Below are 15,089 nucleotides of genomic sequence, written 5' to 3' on the forward strand. Positions count from 1 at the left end.
AAACATGAAGACGTTGATGACAAGCTGTTGGAATGGTTCAAGCAAGTGCGGGCATCAAGTGTTCCTATAAATGGAAATATTTTACGATAAAAGGCAGAGGAAATAGCTTTGAAGTTAGGAGTTGAAGGTTTCAAAGCTACAAATGGTTGGATCGATAGATTCAAAAAAAGAACTGGGATTGTTTATCGTGCCATAAGTGGGGAGGGTGCCAGTGTAAATACAGACACTGTAAACACGTGGAAAAATGATGTCTTGCCGAGTTTGTTACGCAGTTATGAAGAAAGGGACATCTTCAAATTAGATGAATGTGCATTATTTTTCAATTTGTTACCAGACAAAACCTTCTCATTCACAGGTGAAAAATGCACTGGTGGCAAAAGAAGCAAAGAGCGAATCACAGTTTTACTTGGTGCTAACATGGATGGCACAGAAAAGTTACCTCCATTAGTAATTGGAAAAGCAGCAAAGCTGAGATATTTTAAGAATGTCAAAACCTTGCCTTGTAGGTATGACTATTACAAAAACGCATGGATGACCTGCAAGATTTTCAAGCAGCACCTCCACTTTCTTGATGCTAAGATGGAGCTTAGAAACAGGAAGATTTTGGTTTTTGTGGACCACTGTGCTGCGCATACTCCAAATGTTAGTTTGAGAAATATCAGACTAGAATTTTTGCCTGCTAACAGTACTTCTTGCCTTCAACCTCTAGATCAGGGCATCATTAATGTTTTTAAGATGGGTTTCAGGAAGCGGTTGAGCCACAAAGTTCTTCGATTTGTAGAGGTCAAGAAACCTATTAAAAAGATTAATATTCTGGATGCCATGCACTTTTTGTCTGCTTCGTGGATGCTGTTTTGCCTATGACAGTTGCCAACTGTTTTCGGAAAGCAGGTTTCCAGAAAACAGTACAGCGGATACAAATGCTGTGGAAGTGCTGAACGAAGACGACTCTCCAGCTGCAGATGACATTCCACCTACAGACCTGCTAACTATACATAACTCTCCAACTGCAGATGAATGGGCAATGTTGCAGACTGTCTGCAATTTCCAGGGCAGTTATGAAGAGTATGTTGTGGTTGATGACAATCTACAAGCTTGTCAAACTCTGACAAGTGACATCATCTCAGATCAAGATGAGCATGAAGGTGAAGATGACGACGATGCTGAGCCTGAAGTTGTACCTACACAACTTAAAGCCTACGAAGCTATAACTACTTTGAAAAAATTTGTTGGTGCACAAAACAATACACCTGACAGTATTATGAGCTCTGTGTGGCATATTGAGGGCTACTTAGTGAAAGTTGCTCAAACAAACAGTAAACAAACTAAAATCACCAATTATTTTTCAAAGTAACTGTAGTAGGTGAATCACAAGCAGCTGGAATTTCATTCCAAGTTATGTTATGTTTAAAACATTTTTTTCTTTAGCATATTATTAGGTATTATAAATAAAATTAACCAATTTTCCACTCTATTGCTGTACTTAGTGTATTACTCCTGTACTTTGTGTTGTTTTACCTATACTCTTTAATTTAATCAATCCACGCGTAATTTATACAACGTGAAGAAGTAATTTTATGATTTCCTGCTTATAACATATTTTTTAAGTTGGTCCCTTGGAGAATGTTATAACAGGTTTGTACTGTATACACTCTCAGAACAAAATAAGGACCAGCACGCTCTTTGTTGAAGGGTTCCTTTGGTGATGCAGCTCATGTACAAGAAACAATTTACATGGGAACCCTCACTTGACAAATGGACTCCATGACAGCGCTGGTGGTCTAGCAGCAGGAAAACTAACTACTCAAAAGACCCACGGAAAGGACCAGCACGCCCTATGTTGGAGGGTCCAGTTAGTTAAACAGCTGTATGTTCATGAGCCAGCTCGCAAGGGAACCAATACTTAACCAACAGACTACATGACTGCACTGATGGTTGAACTGCAGAACAAATAACCACTACGAGAGCCCACAATAAGGACCAACACGGCCTATGTTTAAGGGTACAGTTGGTTATGTAGCTCATGTTAATGTGCCAGCACACAAGGGAACAAACACTTAACAAACAGATTCTGCAAATGCGCAGGCAGTAGAGCATCAGGGACACTGAGAGGCCATAATGAGGACTAGCACACCCTATGTTTAAGGGTACAGTTGGTTATGAAACTTTAAACTCTGAGAGGCCTTTTCAGCAGCTACAAATATCAAACAAACCCTTCTTTTTATGACAATAAGACAAGGAAATACTTTTGTTGATATGCTGGCAACATAACTGGCTCTTTCATTCCCAGTTCAAGAAAAGTAATTTATTTTGAGCAGTTGATTTGAAAAGCAATCAGCTGAGCCAGAATGTACTGCATGTCCATGAACTGCCTGATGAGGGCATCATGGTTTCTGAGCTCTCCCTGATAGAATATGTGTGGGATCCTTGCTGACATCAATGTTTATCCAGTGTGCACATTTGTGGCATATAGAGGGCAAGTTAAAACAGCAGTGGGCTGACCTGCCTCAGGAAAAGTTAGAACGGCTGAACAATTATCTTCCTAATTGACTCAATGCATGTACCAAGGTCCAAGAAGATGCTACAGTTTAGTGAAATGTGACTAAGCTGTACATGTGTTGTCAATGCGGTACAGTCACATGACCTTTCACTGTAATTATAGTTTCTTTTTATTTCAACAATACTGTTCAGGTATTTAACTTATTTTGTCCGTCAGTGTAACAGTTCAATATTGAACCTACTGCAAAGTAAAGTTAAAAATTAACATGGGTTTTCTACAGAAATTTGTCGCAAATTATGTTATGTATAAAAATAATGGCATTGTGAACGTATGCAAAACTACTCTGATGAAGCAACTGTGTAAGCAATTGAAATTTTAAACACTAACTTGAATTTTACTACTGTAGTAGATTCACAGCAAGATGAGAGGTAAACCAAACAACCTTGGCCTCAACCTACACCTACAGCCAAGATACTTGTAAGTTTTTCCAAGTTGCACACTTATAAAGATTGGTGATATACATCTTGGAAACAATTCTGGTATGTGGGCTTAATACAATTAGTTTTGGATTCACAATGTCTGATTATTTTTTTAATTCACATGTATACGGTTTGTCTAGCACATTTTCTGTTTCCAAATGCTTGTTTGCTTGTTTATCTGTTACCAAATATTCATTTTCCTTCAACCAATTACTTATATTTAACACAAGAAGTGTTCCGATGATGTTTCAATGACTAACCTAATCAAAACATCCAAAACATTACAAAAAAAAAAACTTTCTTAATTACGTGACATGCTGAAATTAAGTATGGTTCCAGTTCCGTCCAAAGAAAATACATCAAGGAGTGAGTGGTCAGAAAACCTAGTTAAATGCAATTCGCAGAGGCGGAAAATAGTTTTATTCGTTGCCTGCACTTGCGGGGAGGGGGAAAGGAGGGAAATTAATTGGTTTTTGGAAAGTATTTTGCATGAAGGCCTGCAGACGGCACACACATCATCAAATATTTTCTAATGGGGTCAAGTGATAGCATATAGAGAGCAAAATTAGACATAAAGCAGGGCCAAGTAATTCCAGCTTTGGTGAACAGAGGATGTGCAATGGCTTAAGATGTCATGTAAGCAGATGAAGTGAGGACTGGGAAAGGTAGAGTGATAGTAGGCGTCGCAAGGGGAAAATCAGAAGAATGGGAGGGGGTAGGCAAAGTGCCAACTTCATGAGAGCTATGCTACACCCGTACATTGTTGCAAGTTTGTGCATGCTCCTATTGCTGTCACAGGACAAATCAAAATGCACCGAAGATGGCAACGTGTCCACACTCAAGAAACCTGGCACCACAGCTGTGTCTAGAGAACAGTAAGGAGGTAGTTTATCAGGCACTGCTGCTAATGCAGCGTCTGGACATAAAATAGGCAATCTAGGGTACCAAAGGCTGCCTGAGCCAAGTGGTCTGTAAAACAAATTAAAATGAAAAATGCCCTAGGGAAAATTTAAAAAAAAGATTAAAAGGTAGGATGATAAAAACACTGAGAACCTTAAATAGAAAAAAAAATAACCATGACCAACAGATTGCTAATTAGCAGCAGAATTGCTACATTTATCTAAACAATTGTTTAGTTAAACTTTTATTTCTGTACCGTCAAAAGTAAGATGAAAAATCAATCTGTACTAATCAATCAGGTTCTCTATAAATTTGTCATGTAGTGAGAAAACCAAGGTTTTAAATGCACTTCGAAAACCAGCCCTAAATAATTTTCAGTGCCTAATATATATTACTCAGTGGCAGCATGGAAGACGATTTATGTAAGTAAAACTAATAAATATATGAAAATAAATCATATCTTTCAAGAATTTTTGACACATACAATAATACAACAAACTTAATCTTCCACTACAACACACCAACTAATAGAACACCACATTAAAATTATTTAGCTTTTCATTTTTCACTGTTACAATTTAAATCACAATCATATTAAAAAAACTCTTTACAAAAAATATTATACAGAAATTAAAAAATCCTAAAGTTTAAATGTATAATTTGTTAAAAAAAATTAAGAGGAAGTGATGAGATACGTACGGAGGCTTTGATGAGTGCCTCTGTGGACTGTAACTGAATCTACTTCTTGAAGAACTAAACGATTCCTTCTTACGAGGTAGTCGATCATCTGAGAATCTCTTTTCCTGGCGCTCTCTTCTTAAAGTTTCTTCTTGATACGCTGGGTTGCTTATAGACACTTCGATTACGTGTCCTTCTAACTTGGTTCCATTCAGTTCCTCCCTAGCCTTGCATGCGTCATCCTGCAACAAACACTCTGTAAAACTCTTGAGCAAAAACATTATTTGTTACTCTCTCTTCTAGTTCAGTTCCTTAATGATTGTTGTTACAAAACAGAATTTTAGAAATAAATAATAGTTTTTTTTTTTTAAGAAAACAACCTTCCATGGCTGATCTGCACTTGAGGAATTAAAAATACAATGGTAAAAAAAATCACATTTCGGCGAAACAAACAATATCATATAATTCCATCACCACAATCATTACTTAAAATCATTTACAGTCAAAAAATTCTACAATATTTTCACAACTCTAAACTTCAATTATTTTGTCAATTAATTCTCTCTTTAATTCCTTATGTTTAGTATTTGTAGTTGTAGTTGTAATATTTAAATAAACCTTTTATTATCTGTATTCACCCACACCTCGAAGATACACCGTTCCTTTTGAAAGGTTCTGAAATCATGAGAACATAGATTCAAAGCATCTTTTTTTTTCCATCTAAGTGAATTTTATATTCTAACCTTATACAATGCCTATGACCCTTATGTAATATTTAACACAAAAAACATTTAAAATATAAAAAAGATTACCCTTTTGTATATATTGTATTTGTATTTATGCATAAAGTATGCAAATATGTATGTGTATGTACCCTCAAGTGTGTTTACATAGTATATGTGTACTGATATACATTACACCCTATAATTTAGGTACACACACTTCATATTATAAATATGTATTCACAACTAAAATCTGGTCTCAGCCTTAGCAATAAAACAATATATTCAATGTGTATATACAGTAAAACACCGTTTTAACGAACTTCATTAGAGCGAACAATTCATTACTACGAACTATGCCTTTGGTCCCGTCAGACGTCCATATAACATAACGTAAAAAAATTTCACTAGTACGAATTTTCTCGTTCAAATTTTTTAAATATTCTATAAATATTCATTTGAACGAACACTTTTCTGCCCGGCACGGTAAACGACAAACGGATAAACTCGTCGCCAATCACCCACAAACTGCCATCTCATTTATTTTGATACGCGCCATAGATGACCGCAATGGACTAGTGTTGAAATTAATGCACAAAACTAGTGTAGCGACTAAAGCGCTGCATTGTGGTGTTCGCTGACATTACTCTTTGTTGTATGCTCGCACGACGTGTTTAACCGATGCGAAGTGCTACATCATAAAGTATTGCTACACACACATCTCTGGTCGTTTTCTTGTTTATTGTTTGAGAAACGTGCGGTAGTATACAACTCACATAGTTTCGGTTCCGTAGCACGTTCGTGCAACTTCGGATTTCTCTCAAAAATTTAAATTAAAAAAATCGAAGGGTTGTGTTAGGTTAGTCACAACATGCTTTATCTTCTGATTTAGCGGCTGAAGTGGCGTTAGTACCAAAACGCAAAACTTCGGAAATCTTTGCAAATTCTTGCAGGGAACCGAAACTACGTGAGTTGTAGCCTTCCCAGAAACGTGGCTATACTACATGTATAACTTATTTTTACATGTGTAGGGTGCATTTGTTTTTATAGTTTAAAAAAACCGTACTACTGAACATGCCTTCTAGGAAACGACTTGAAATGTTAAAAGCAGTAGATAAAGAAAATAAAAAGACTGATGTGGCTAAAGAGTTAGGTATCTCCAAATCAACATTATCCACAATTCTCACCCAGCGATCCAGTTTGGAAGACAATAAAATGTAAAAAAAAATTTCCTAACTTTTAAATTTTATATTTTTGATTTATTACAGCATTTTTGCAAACAGCTTGTCTTGATTCCAAAGGTAGGCTTACTGCTTTGTACATATACATACTAGTATGTATGCATGTAGTATGTATCTTGATCCCAAAGTATAGCTGTTAAAGTAATTGATGCTTGTACCACTCATATTGGTATTAGATTTTCTACTTTGTTTTTTAACAAGATCGAGTTATGTTCAAAACCCCAAAACAGGCAATCATTGTGATTTCGGTATAAAGAACTTCATTATAACAAACTGCCATAATTTTGGTCCCTTCGTGTTCTTTATAATGAAGCTCTACTGTAGTATTAAACATATAAAATAATTTAATATGCAATAAAAATATTAAATTTAATGTTAAGTTATTTTTGGAATGTGCTACACATTCAACAAAACAACCATAAAATACTTAATATAACATAATCATAATATTCATGCACAACTTAACTTGAATTAACTTAAATCTAAGTTGCTACAATGGTATAAATTCAATAGGTCACAGAAAATGTAAATTTTTATCATCAATATCTAACACATATGTTAGTGTTATAAATAATATGTTACAACACCAGAATGAGAAATGTCAAAGAGATGGATGTATCAAGAGTTCTAACCACTCAAATATTACACGTTGAATTGATTTAATTTGTATGTATTGAGACTTCAAACCAAACAAAATAGTTAATGTTTTGCTCAGACTAAAATTCAGGGTACTTTTAGCATTTGTCTTCAACCGGACCTCTAGTTACCATCATCAATCATAATATGTATCATATTATGTTCACAGTTCATTATGTTCAAGTGATAATTTTAATTAAAATAATAAAGTGATTTCATCAATTGCAATGTTAGAGTTTATAGAATACTATAAATAACTTTTCAAAATATTTAACTGCCAATTTTAGTATGATAGGATTAGCTCCATTTCGATATAAGCATTCAACAGCTTACCTCAATAGCTGATGATACAAAACACACTTCACACCTACATAAGATTTTTCAAATAGCTCCTCAATAACTAGTTACTTTTCTTCCAAGTTCAGCCTATTCTGTATACATTCACAAAATCCTAGCTATTTTCCATGACAGTTGAAGAAACTTTTCATTTTTACTTATTGATATCTTTTAAAGGTTCTGGTTACTATGTAACTCCAAAGACATCACAGATTACTTGCATTTTAGCAAAGAAAACTTTCCTCTAATCTTTACAGTGCAGACTTAAATAACATAAAAATAAAATGATTATTACTAATATGCTTAAATTGACACAACCAGTTAATACGAAATTGTAAACAAAATTTTTGTGGCTGTGACCACACTCAAAACTAACCAATAACCAAATGTAAATTTATCTATTGAGTACAATGTTATTTAAAACTGAAACTTCAAAATATGTAGATTTTGAATTACAAGTTATAAACTGACGTCAACCGGGCCTGCACCCCCGAAGCCTGGTCAGCCTCCGCCACCTTTCCCCTCGCCCCCGTCCCACTTCCCGCACTGGCAGCCGCTCCGTCACGAGTACATAGTCGTGTGTGTGTTAGAATAGCGCGCCACGAACTACCTCAAGAGGGCGCTGTAGCGGCAGTGCAATGTCCCCCTAAATTTGTAATAATTATATTGTATAGCTTTTTATTTTTTTCCCCATTTAGTTGTGTCGCCACTGACGGGTGGGAGGGCTTTTGTTTTGTTCAGCATGTAAGTTTTAGTGTGTAAATTAAAGACGTTGCCGGGTGGACCCGAGCGGACCCGAACGTGAACGAAGTCGACATGCATTTAAATATAAGAAATTAATAACTGTATGCAAAATAATAGTAGAGCCGTGGGAAAGCGTGCCTTAATTTTAGATGTGTTTTTGTATTTTCTTATGTAAGAATGCAAGGCACTTAATCGGAAGGGCGTAACGGTAATCTGGCGAGGCGGTAAGGCGCCATGTTGTTCCGATGGAGCCCTTCGCTCGGCCAGTTCTCCGCCGCCAACGACCGAGGTAAGATGCTGTCTTCTGCACCCAGGGACTTCACACTTTGTTCACTGACCACTAGTTCAGTCTTTTCTTAATTAATTCAAATCTCTTTCACGCTACCCCCGGGGCTTGCCTCGGATGAGGGAATGTTTATTTAAATCATTTTTGACTCTTAACGAGACTTTTTAACGCTTCTTAAGTAATCGCTTGTACAGCCACATGCGTGGGCTTTATTCCCACGATCTGATTAAGTGCCTTGGGTCTTGGAACCGTATTCTCGTGAAGCCGTGTATGGGAGCACACGCACACATTAAACACCTCAAGTATAACTGTCTTCTTTGATTTTTTCACCGACCACGTGGCGACCTATACCTCGTGAGCAGGCGTGTGGGACGCCTGGAGAGCCCACTGTTAATTGGTATAGCATAAGCGTGCCCGACGCTGAGAGCGGGTCAGGTCTGAGCGTATTACGGGAGGTGACCGAGGGTCTAGTCTTGCCTCACACGGGCGACGTCGCCCTGAGACGGATCTCAGCCGGGTCCACGTTCCCTTCCACGTGGTGGTGCCTATTATCAATCAGCACTGCAACGACCCTCACGAAACCCGAACCACGACAAAATATAACATTTAAGAATGATTTTGAATGACCCTGTTTGGTCTATACTGTACAATTTTTTTTAATGATTATTGGATTCCTCTATTGTCTATACATTTAAGTCCAATTAAAATAGTACAAATGATTTGTATTTTTCTGTTAAAAGAATATATAAAGTTTATGTTTTCTAAATATTATGAGATATTGATATAGAGAATATATATTAAAGCTAATATTGGTTAAAAATGTGGATTTCTTGCAGGAGGATTATTGATATACAAGTCAGGTACGATAGTTGGGATTATCACGGGGAAATGAATGCTACTAATTTTGAAAAATGGCCGACTGAAAGTGTTTTACCAAACTTGCTGCCATCTTCTATAATGGAGAATGCACCATATCACTCCAAACAAGGCGATAAGCCTCCTTCAAAATACAGTACAAAAAACAAAATGATTAAAATGCAGAAGTGTTGAGTCTGATGAAAAAATTACTGAAATGAATGTTTATGGAACTAGCATAAAAAATCAAACCAAAGAAGAAAATACTTTCTGTTGATCAACTTTTAAAAATTGCAGGACATCATGTCATTCGACTCCCACCATACATGTGTGAGTTCAACACTACTGAATTAGCGTGGGCAAAGATAAAGAGGTACATTCGGGAATGTAATACCGTGGGAGAGTTTTCCGCGCAAGCACTTCAGACGCACACACTGGATGCTGTTAACACCGTAACAAAGGATGACTGGGTAGGCTACTGCAATCATGTTGAAAAATTATAAGATGATTACTGGAAGAGGGACTATATTATACAGATGGCAATGGACCAGTTCTTAATAAATTTACATGACGACAGTCACGGTGATGAATTCCTTTCCTCAACAAGTAACAGTGTAATGTACAACCGTGATGAAAATAGTGATACTGACAATGCTTTATCGGTTTGGCTCAGCCTTTGTAAGAGCTGCTATTTATTCTTTGGCTTATCGAGACCTGGTAATATTTTAATGTTTCCGTATCGCCTCGTTTCGTACGACTGAGAGGAGCCGTTTTCCATTCTTGGTTTACGTGAGCTGTGGATCAAGCCAACACTGCCTTCAGTGTGGTGAGTTTCCAAAACTTTAGTCAAATTTTCTTTAGTATCACTTCATGTTAGAATTATTAGTGTGTATATACATGTGTTCAGTGTAACAACATGCCATTATTCCTCTTTTTACGTTTTCACGGACACACAAATAAATGTTGCCTCTTCATTACTGTGCTGCATATTTTTAGAACGCCCAATATCCAGCCAGGCCGTACCGAGTTCCGTGCGAGTTCCCCCGCCGTTGCTTCGTTCTGCCAATCCATGTCGAGCAATGTTTGTTGTCGGAACTATGAGATGTAGCTCGCTACTTTCATGGTCCCTACAGTATTGTCTGTTATTGTAGTGCAGTGATTTTAAAGTTTGTTCCAAGATGTAGCAATTCATTGATTAATTCAAGTTAGAGAAACCATATCAAGATGCACGAGGTAGTACTGGTAATAAAGTTTTTTTAAAGAAAATAATTTGACTTCCAATTTATTAAGTTTTTTTTAAAGAAAAGATTTTGAGTTCCAATTTATTAAGTTTTACACAAGACTCTTTGTTTAGACGATTAATGCTTTAAAAGTTTGTTAATTTAGCATAATAATATAGTATCTTTAAATTGCAAAATTTGTGTAAAAGATAATTTAAATTAACAAGAAAAGACAGTTGCAATAATAGATAGGGTTGTTAATTTGTTGGTTAATTGTATTGTTTTCTTATTATGCAAAGTACAGTAAACTCTCGATTACCCGGGCCTGGATTATCCGGTTTTCGGGTTATCCGTGCTTGATTTTTTTATGAAGTTGTAAAAAAATGGTGGGTGTAGCTATGCGCTGCGCTTTTTTTTTTTTTACTGCTGTGTCAGAAAGCTATTTACCTGACCCTTCAGACCCTCGTTCACCCGACACCTTCACCCGTCAATTTGTCACACTTTAAACCTAAAAGGAATGCCTTGACTGCTGCTTCCGGGTCAACCCCCCCCCCCCCCCCTTTTTTTCATTTTCTTTTCAAGCGTTCACAGCGCCCCGCCACGCTAAAAAAAAAAGAAAAAAAAAAGGTCCCTCTACCTCTTTTACCTTCCCACACTCCTGATGGCTGGAAGAGGCATTTTTCACGCAGTTATTTACATCAGTTCTCCCAGGCACATTTGTTTTTGTAATCATGTCTGGTAAAAGGAAACGTAAAGTGCTGACAATAGCAGAGAAGTTAGACGTTGTGGACAGGTTAAAAAAAAAGGAGAAACTACCGCAAAATTAGCACAGGAATATGAAATTGGAATCCAAACCGTGCGAGACATTAGTAAAAGTGAAGAAAAACTTTTGCAGTTTGCTAGTAGATCAGACAGTGTGGCAGGGCCTTATAAACGTAAAAGCATGAAAACATCTACACACGCAGATGTTGACAATGCTTTGTATGTTTGGTTTAGGTCGTTAAAAGGGCGAAGGGAGATGCTGAGTTGGGACTGCCGCCGCTCTCCCTCCCGTAGCAATAAAGGGGACAGGAGAAGGATGGCCGCAACACAGTGCCAGTATTGTTTACGGTCCAATAAGCTGGGACACTGTATACAAAGCCTTTGCTTGTACTCGTAGAATTATACTGAAGAGACACTCTTTTGCCAGTAAATACACCATTTTTAAGTGGTGAAATGGATTATCCGTTTTTTTTTTATGGGCATTCAATTATCCGGGCATCGGAAGGTCCCAATTAACACGGATAATCGAGAGTTTACTGTATATTTATTGAAAAGCAAAGCAATGGTTTTTAGACTGGATTTTTAATTATATGAGACAGGACAGAGTAGTTCCTGGTAGGCAGGTACCTTACTGCAGAGGGGTATCAAAGTTATTACAGTTGCAGCTGCAGGATACAGCAAGTATTGAGGTAGTCCCTTAGTAGACCTCAGTAAACCCAGCCTAAATATGTAAATGCAACATGATGAATAAAGCAAAATAATTTAATTAATTTTTGAAGTAAAGAATAATGCAAAAGTTTAACATGGAAAAAAAAAAGACCTGTGCCCTTGTTATTAAATATTTTCAATCAAGGTTGAACATTGTAACGATTTTTTTTTATTTAAGAACTTTATTAGAGTTTAATTTTGAATGTTAAGTATTTGAAGGGATGGGAATATGTGTGGGTGGTCAGCTAGCCCCCAATACAGAAGAGGATTCACGTCTGTTGGTGTTCAGTGAGGCCTGGTGGTGTCCAGCTGGAGAGAAGGCATGGGTGGCCGGCTCCTAGTTGAACCGAGATGGGTTACCCGGTTCTTCTCCCTTGAACCAACATCACAGCCAGCTGAGTTGGTTTCAGTAGCAAGGCACTGATTTGGGGTCTGTTGTTTTCTGTTGTATTCATTTATGCTGTTTTCTGTTTGTTTTTGTTGTGAGTCATTTTACTGGGGCTTGTTGTCTAGTGTGTTAGTGTTATGTTGTATTATATTTAATATATAAATATAAAAAATATTAATATGTAATTTATATAATTTTTGAATCCGTTAATAAATTTTCTGTTGGAGCAAAGTGATTATCATGGTTGCTCTTCCAGCTGCCAGGTACAGGAGTCACCTTTCCCCTCCTAATTTCTCCTAAATCACTCCAAATTTTTACCACCTCGAACCTTCCCATAATTTCAAATCGTGCTAGACACAGCATTCAAATCTCCCCCACTTTTTTTTTTATCTGAAGGGGATGTTGGTGCCAAATTGAGGGAGGTGAAGGGATGGGTAATTTTCTATAAATTCGTGAGTGGGAGTAAGGGAGCATCATTTCTTCTCCTGTCTTCGTACGAATCTGATCGAGTTCCAGAGCTTCTTCCACCATCTGATCAACTTCAGCAGTTTGGTATGTACAATATTTTCCCCCGAAAATGTCTATTTTCTGTCGCTTGTTTGCACGCCACGTCCTTCTCTTAGTCAGCGTGCGTAACAGCTATCCTGAAGGCCGCCGTAAGGCATGCAGTACATGGCCGGGTGATAAAACGCTCTCCAGGTTGGCCGCAAGGGAGCAAGGCCACAGAAAAAAAAAGTCTGGCTTACGCGTGTTCTTGTCCTGTACTTTTATATATTGGCACATTAGTTTCGATGTGCAAAATTGCCTAAGTCACCATCTTGTAAATTGTTTGAAAAATGTACCACATCTACCACGCGATACCATATTTACTCCTGTGTACCGAGCTATGTCCAATAACACACAGTTACGCAAAGCACATGCATGATCCATTATTTTAGACCATCCATAAACGATAATGTCGTGCGCCAATGGAACACAGAGAAATTCCCAAATCCAAATTTGTTTATGAATATTCACTCAGCGTCCGTTCACGGCAGTAAATTATATTCTAGAAATAACATAAACAAATTATGGTTTTGTATTCCTAAGCTAGGATTATAATGGTAGGAAACTAGCTGGAATATTATGTTACCCGAAAATTCCAGGACTTTCAAAGACTGGATTAAATTCAAGGACTTTCCAAGGCCTTTTAAGGACATGGTTAAAGTTCCAGGACATTCCAGGACCATACAAACCCTGACTATTGTCACCTGACAAAATTTCACCACTTAGATTAAGTTCATGAACACCATGTCGATCTTTCCAACGAGGTAACCATCCCACACTGGCAGTAAAAGTAGGGTCACCTATTAATTTTTCATTCAGTTTGAGCACGAATGCTTGTAATGTTACGCCCGACAGCGGAACGCCTTGTTCACGTTGCTGGCAAAACCAAATGTACAAAGCCTCGTCTAAAGTTTCATTTTTTTGTTTTTTTTTAACGTGCTTCTGTTACTCAGACTGTCCTTACTCACCATTCTGGCACAAAAATCTTCAATTTCTTTCAGATTTTTTTTTTCCAATCAGAAACAGTTTGTTTTCCCAATCCTAAATCTTGCGATTCTAGTTAATGATTCACCCTGCATCAATACGAATTAAGGCTTGGTGTTTTTGCTCCATTATTACAGTCACTTTCTTACGTTTAGTAGCCATTATGTTGCTCACACAATACAACATTCGCACTCAATAAAAATAACTGTCACGAGCACCTATCACCAGCACGAGTAACCATCGACTGAAGGGAACAAAACAAAACAACTCGCAGGTATAGAGTGAGTCACTTCTTGGAAAACAGACGATGAGCGGAAAACTAGCGGTAATACTCCCGGCAACTGAGGGCAAGAGGACCCTCTCTTAGAAATGTATTTTCTTATTTTCCTTTGTCACAACATTCTTTTTCATAATTTATTTTTTTTAGATTCGTCCGGATTAACCGGATGTCCGGACTAGCGGGGTCCGGATTAGTGAGACTATACTGTATATATGATAAAAAAAAGTGGCACGCTTGTTTCAGTATACAAAATTAAGACAGATTTACAGTCAAAATCTTCTAAATGTCAATTTTTTTTAAGAATTTTTAAAGAATGAGTTACATTTAATTATTCTGGCTTCATATATATATTTTTTTATTTTGTGCTGAGTTGGGAATAGTCTATTACGAGGATGAACAAGACGGCTGCAGGCGGGTGAGAGAGAGAGAGATGGACTGCCGGCCTGCGCTGGAGGGTAAACGGCACGCCCTCCTGCCCCACGCACGGAGCAGCTCGTGTCCTTCAACTGACCGACTGCAAGACCCCGTGGCGCGCCCGAGTCGCCTGCCCGCCTCCCACCCACCCTCATGTACAAATATTCACGATTTTAGTTTATACAACATTTTAATATTATTTTTGTGTAGTACTACTATTTGTAAAAAAAAAATTAATGCACGTATTATTAATTTTCGTTAAATAAAGTCCTGCTAACTTAACATTGAAATTTGAATGCTAGCTTTAGCAATAATTTTTTTTCCCCAATATTATTATTAAAACAGTAATTACTAATTTGGAACAGCTAAATTAAAACAGTAAAGAAAATAGCGTTGCTCTTAGGAATATT

General features: G+C 37.2%; 2 protein-coding genes across 7 annotated transcripts in view; one reads left to right on the top strand and one right to left on the bottom strand.

Moving 5' to 3' along the window:
• Window positions 1–15,089, bottom strand: part of LOC134531595 (squamous cell carcinoma antigen recognized by T-cells 3-like) — a 188,129-nt gene that overhangs the window by 14,032 nt on the left and 159,008 nt on the right. For both annotated transcript variants that reach the window (XM_063367323.1, XM_063367322.1), the window contains exon 15: window positions 4,579–4,799. In XM_063367323.1, coding sequence (XP_063223393.1) covers window positions 4,579–4,799 — 221 coding nt within the window. The remainder of the gene's footprint in view (window positions 1–4,578; window positions 4,800–15,089) is intronic.
• The window catches only part of LOC134531596 (uncharacterized), a 63,182-nt gene continuing 54,136 nt past the window's right edge, over window positions 6,044–15,089 (top strand). For 2 of the 5 annotated variants that reach the window (XR_010075043.1, XM_063367325.1), the window contains exon 1: window positions 6,044–6,246. The gene's annotated coding sequence lies outside the window, so the exon portion shown is untranslated. Of the gene's footprint in view, window positions 6,581–15,089 lie in introns of all 5 variants that reach the window. The other 3 variants (XM_063367324.1, XM_063367326.1, XM_063367327.1) reach the window with 3 other exon arrangements.

The sequence above is a fragment of the Bacillus rossius genome, chromosome 5, assembly GCF_032445375.1.
Source record: "Bacillus rossius redtenbacheri isolate Brsri chromosome 5, Brsri_v3, whole genome shotgun sequence".
Taxonomy (NCBI): domain Eukaryota; kingdom Metazoa; phylum Arthropoda; class Insecta; order Phasmatodea; family Bacillidae; genus Bacillus; species Bacillus rossius.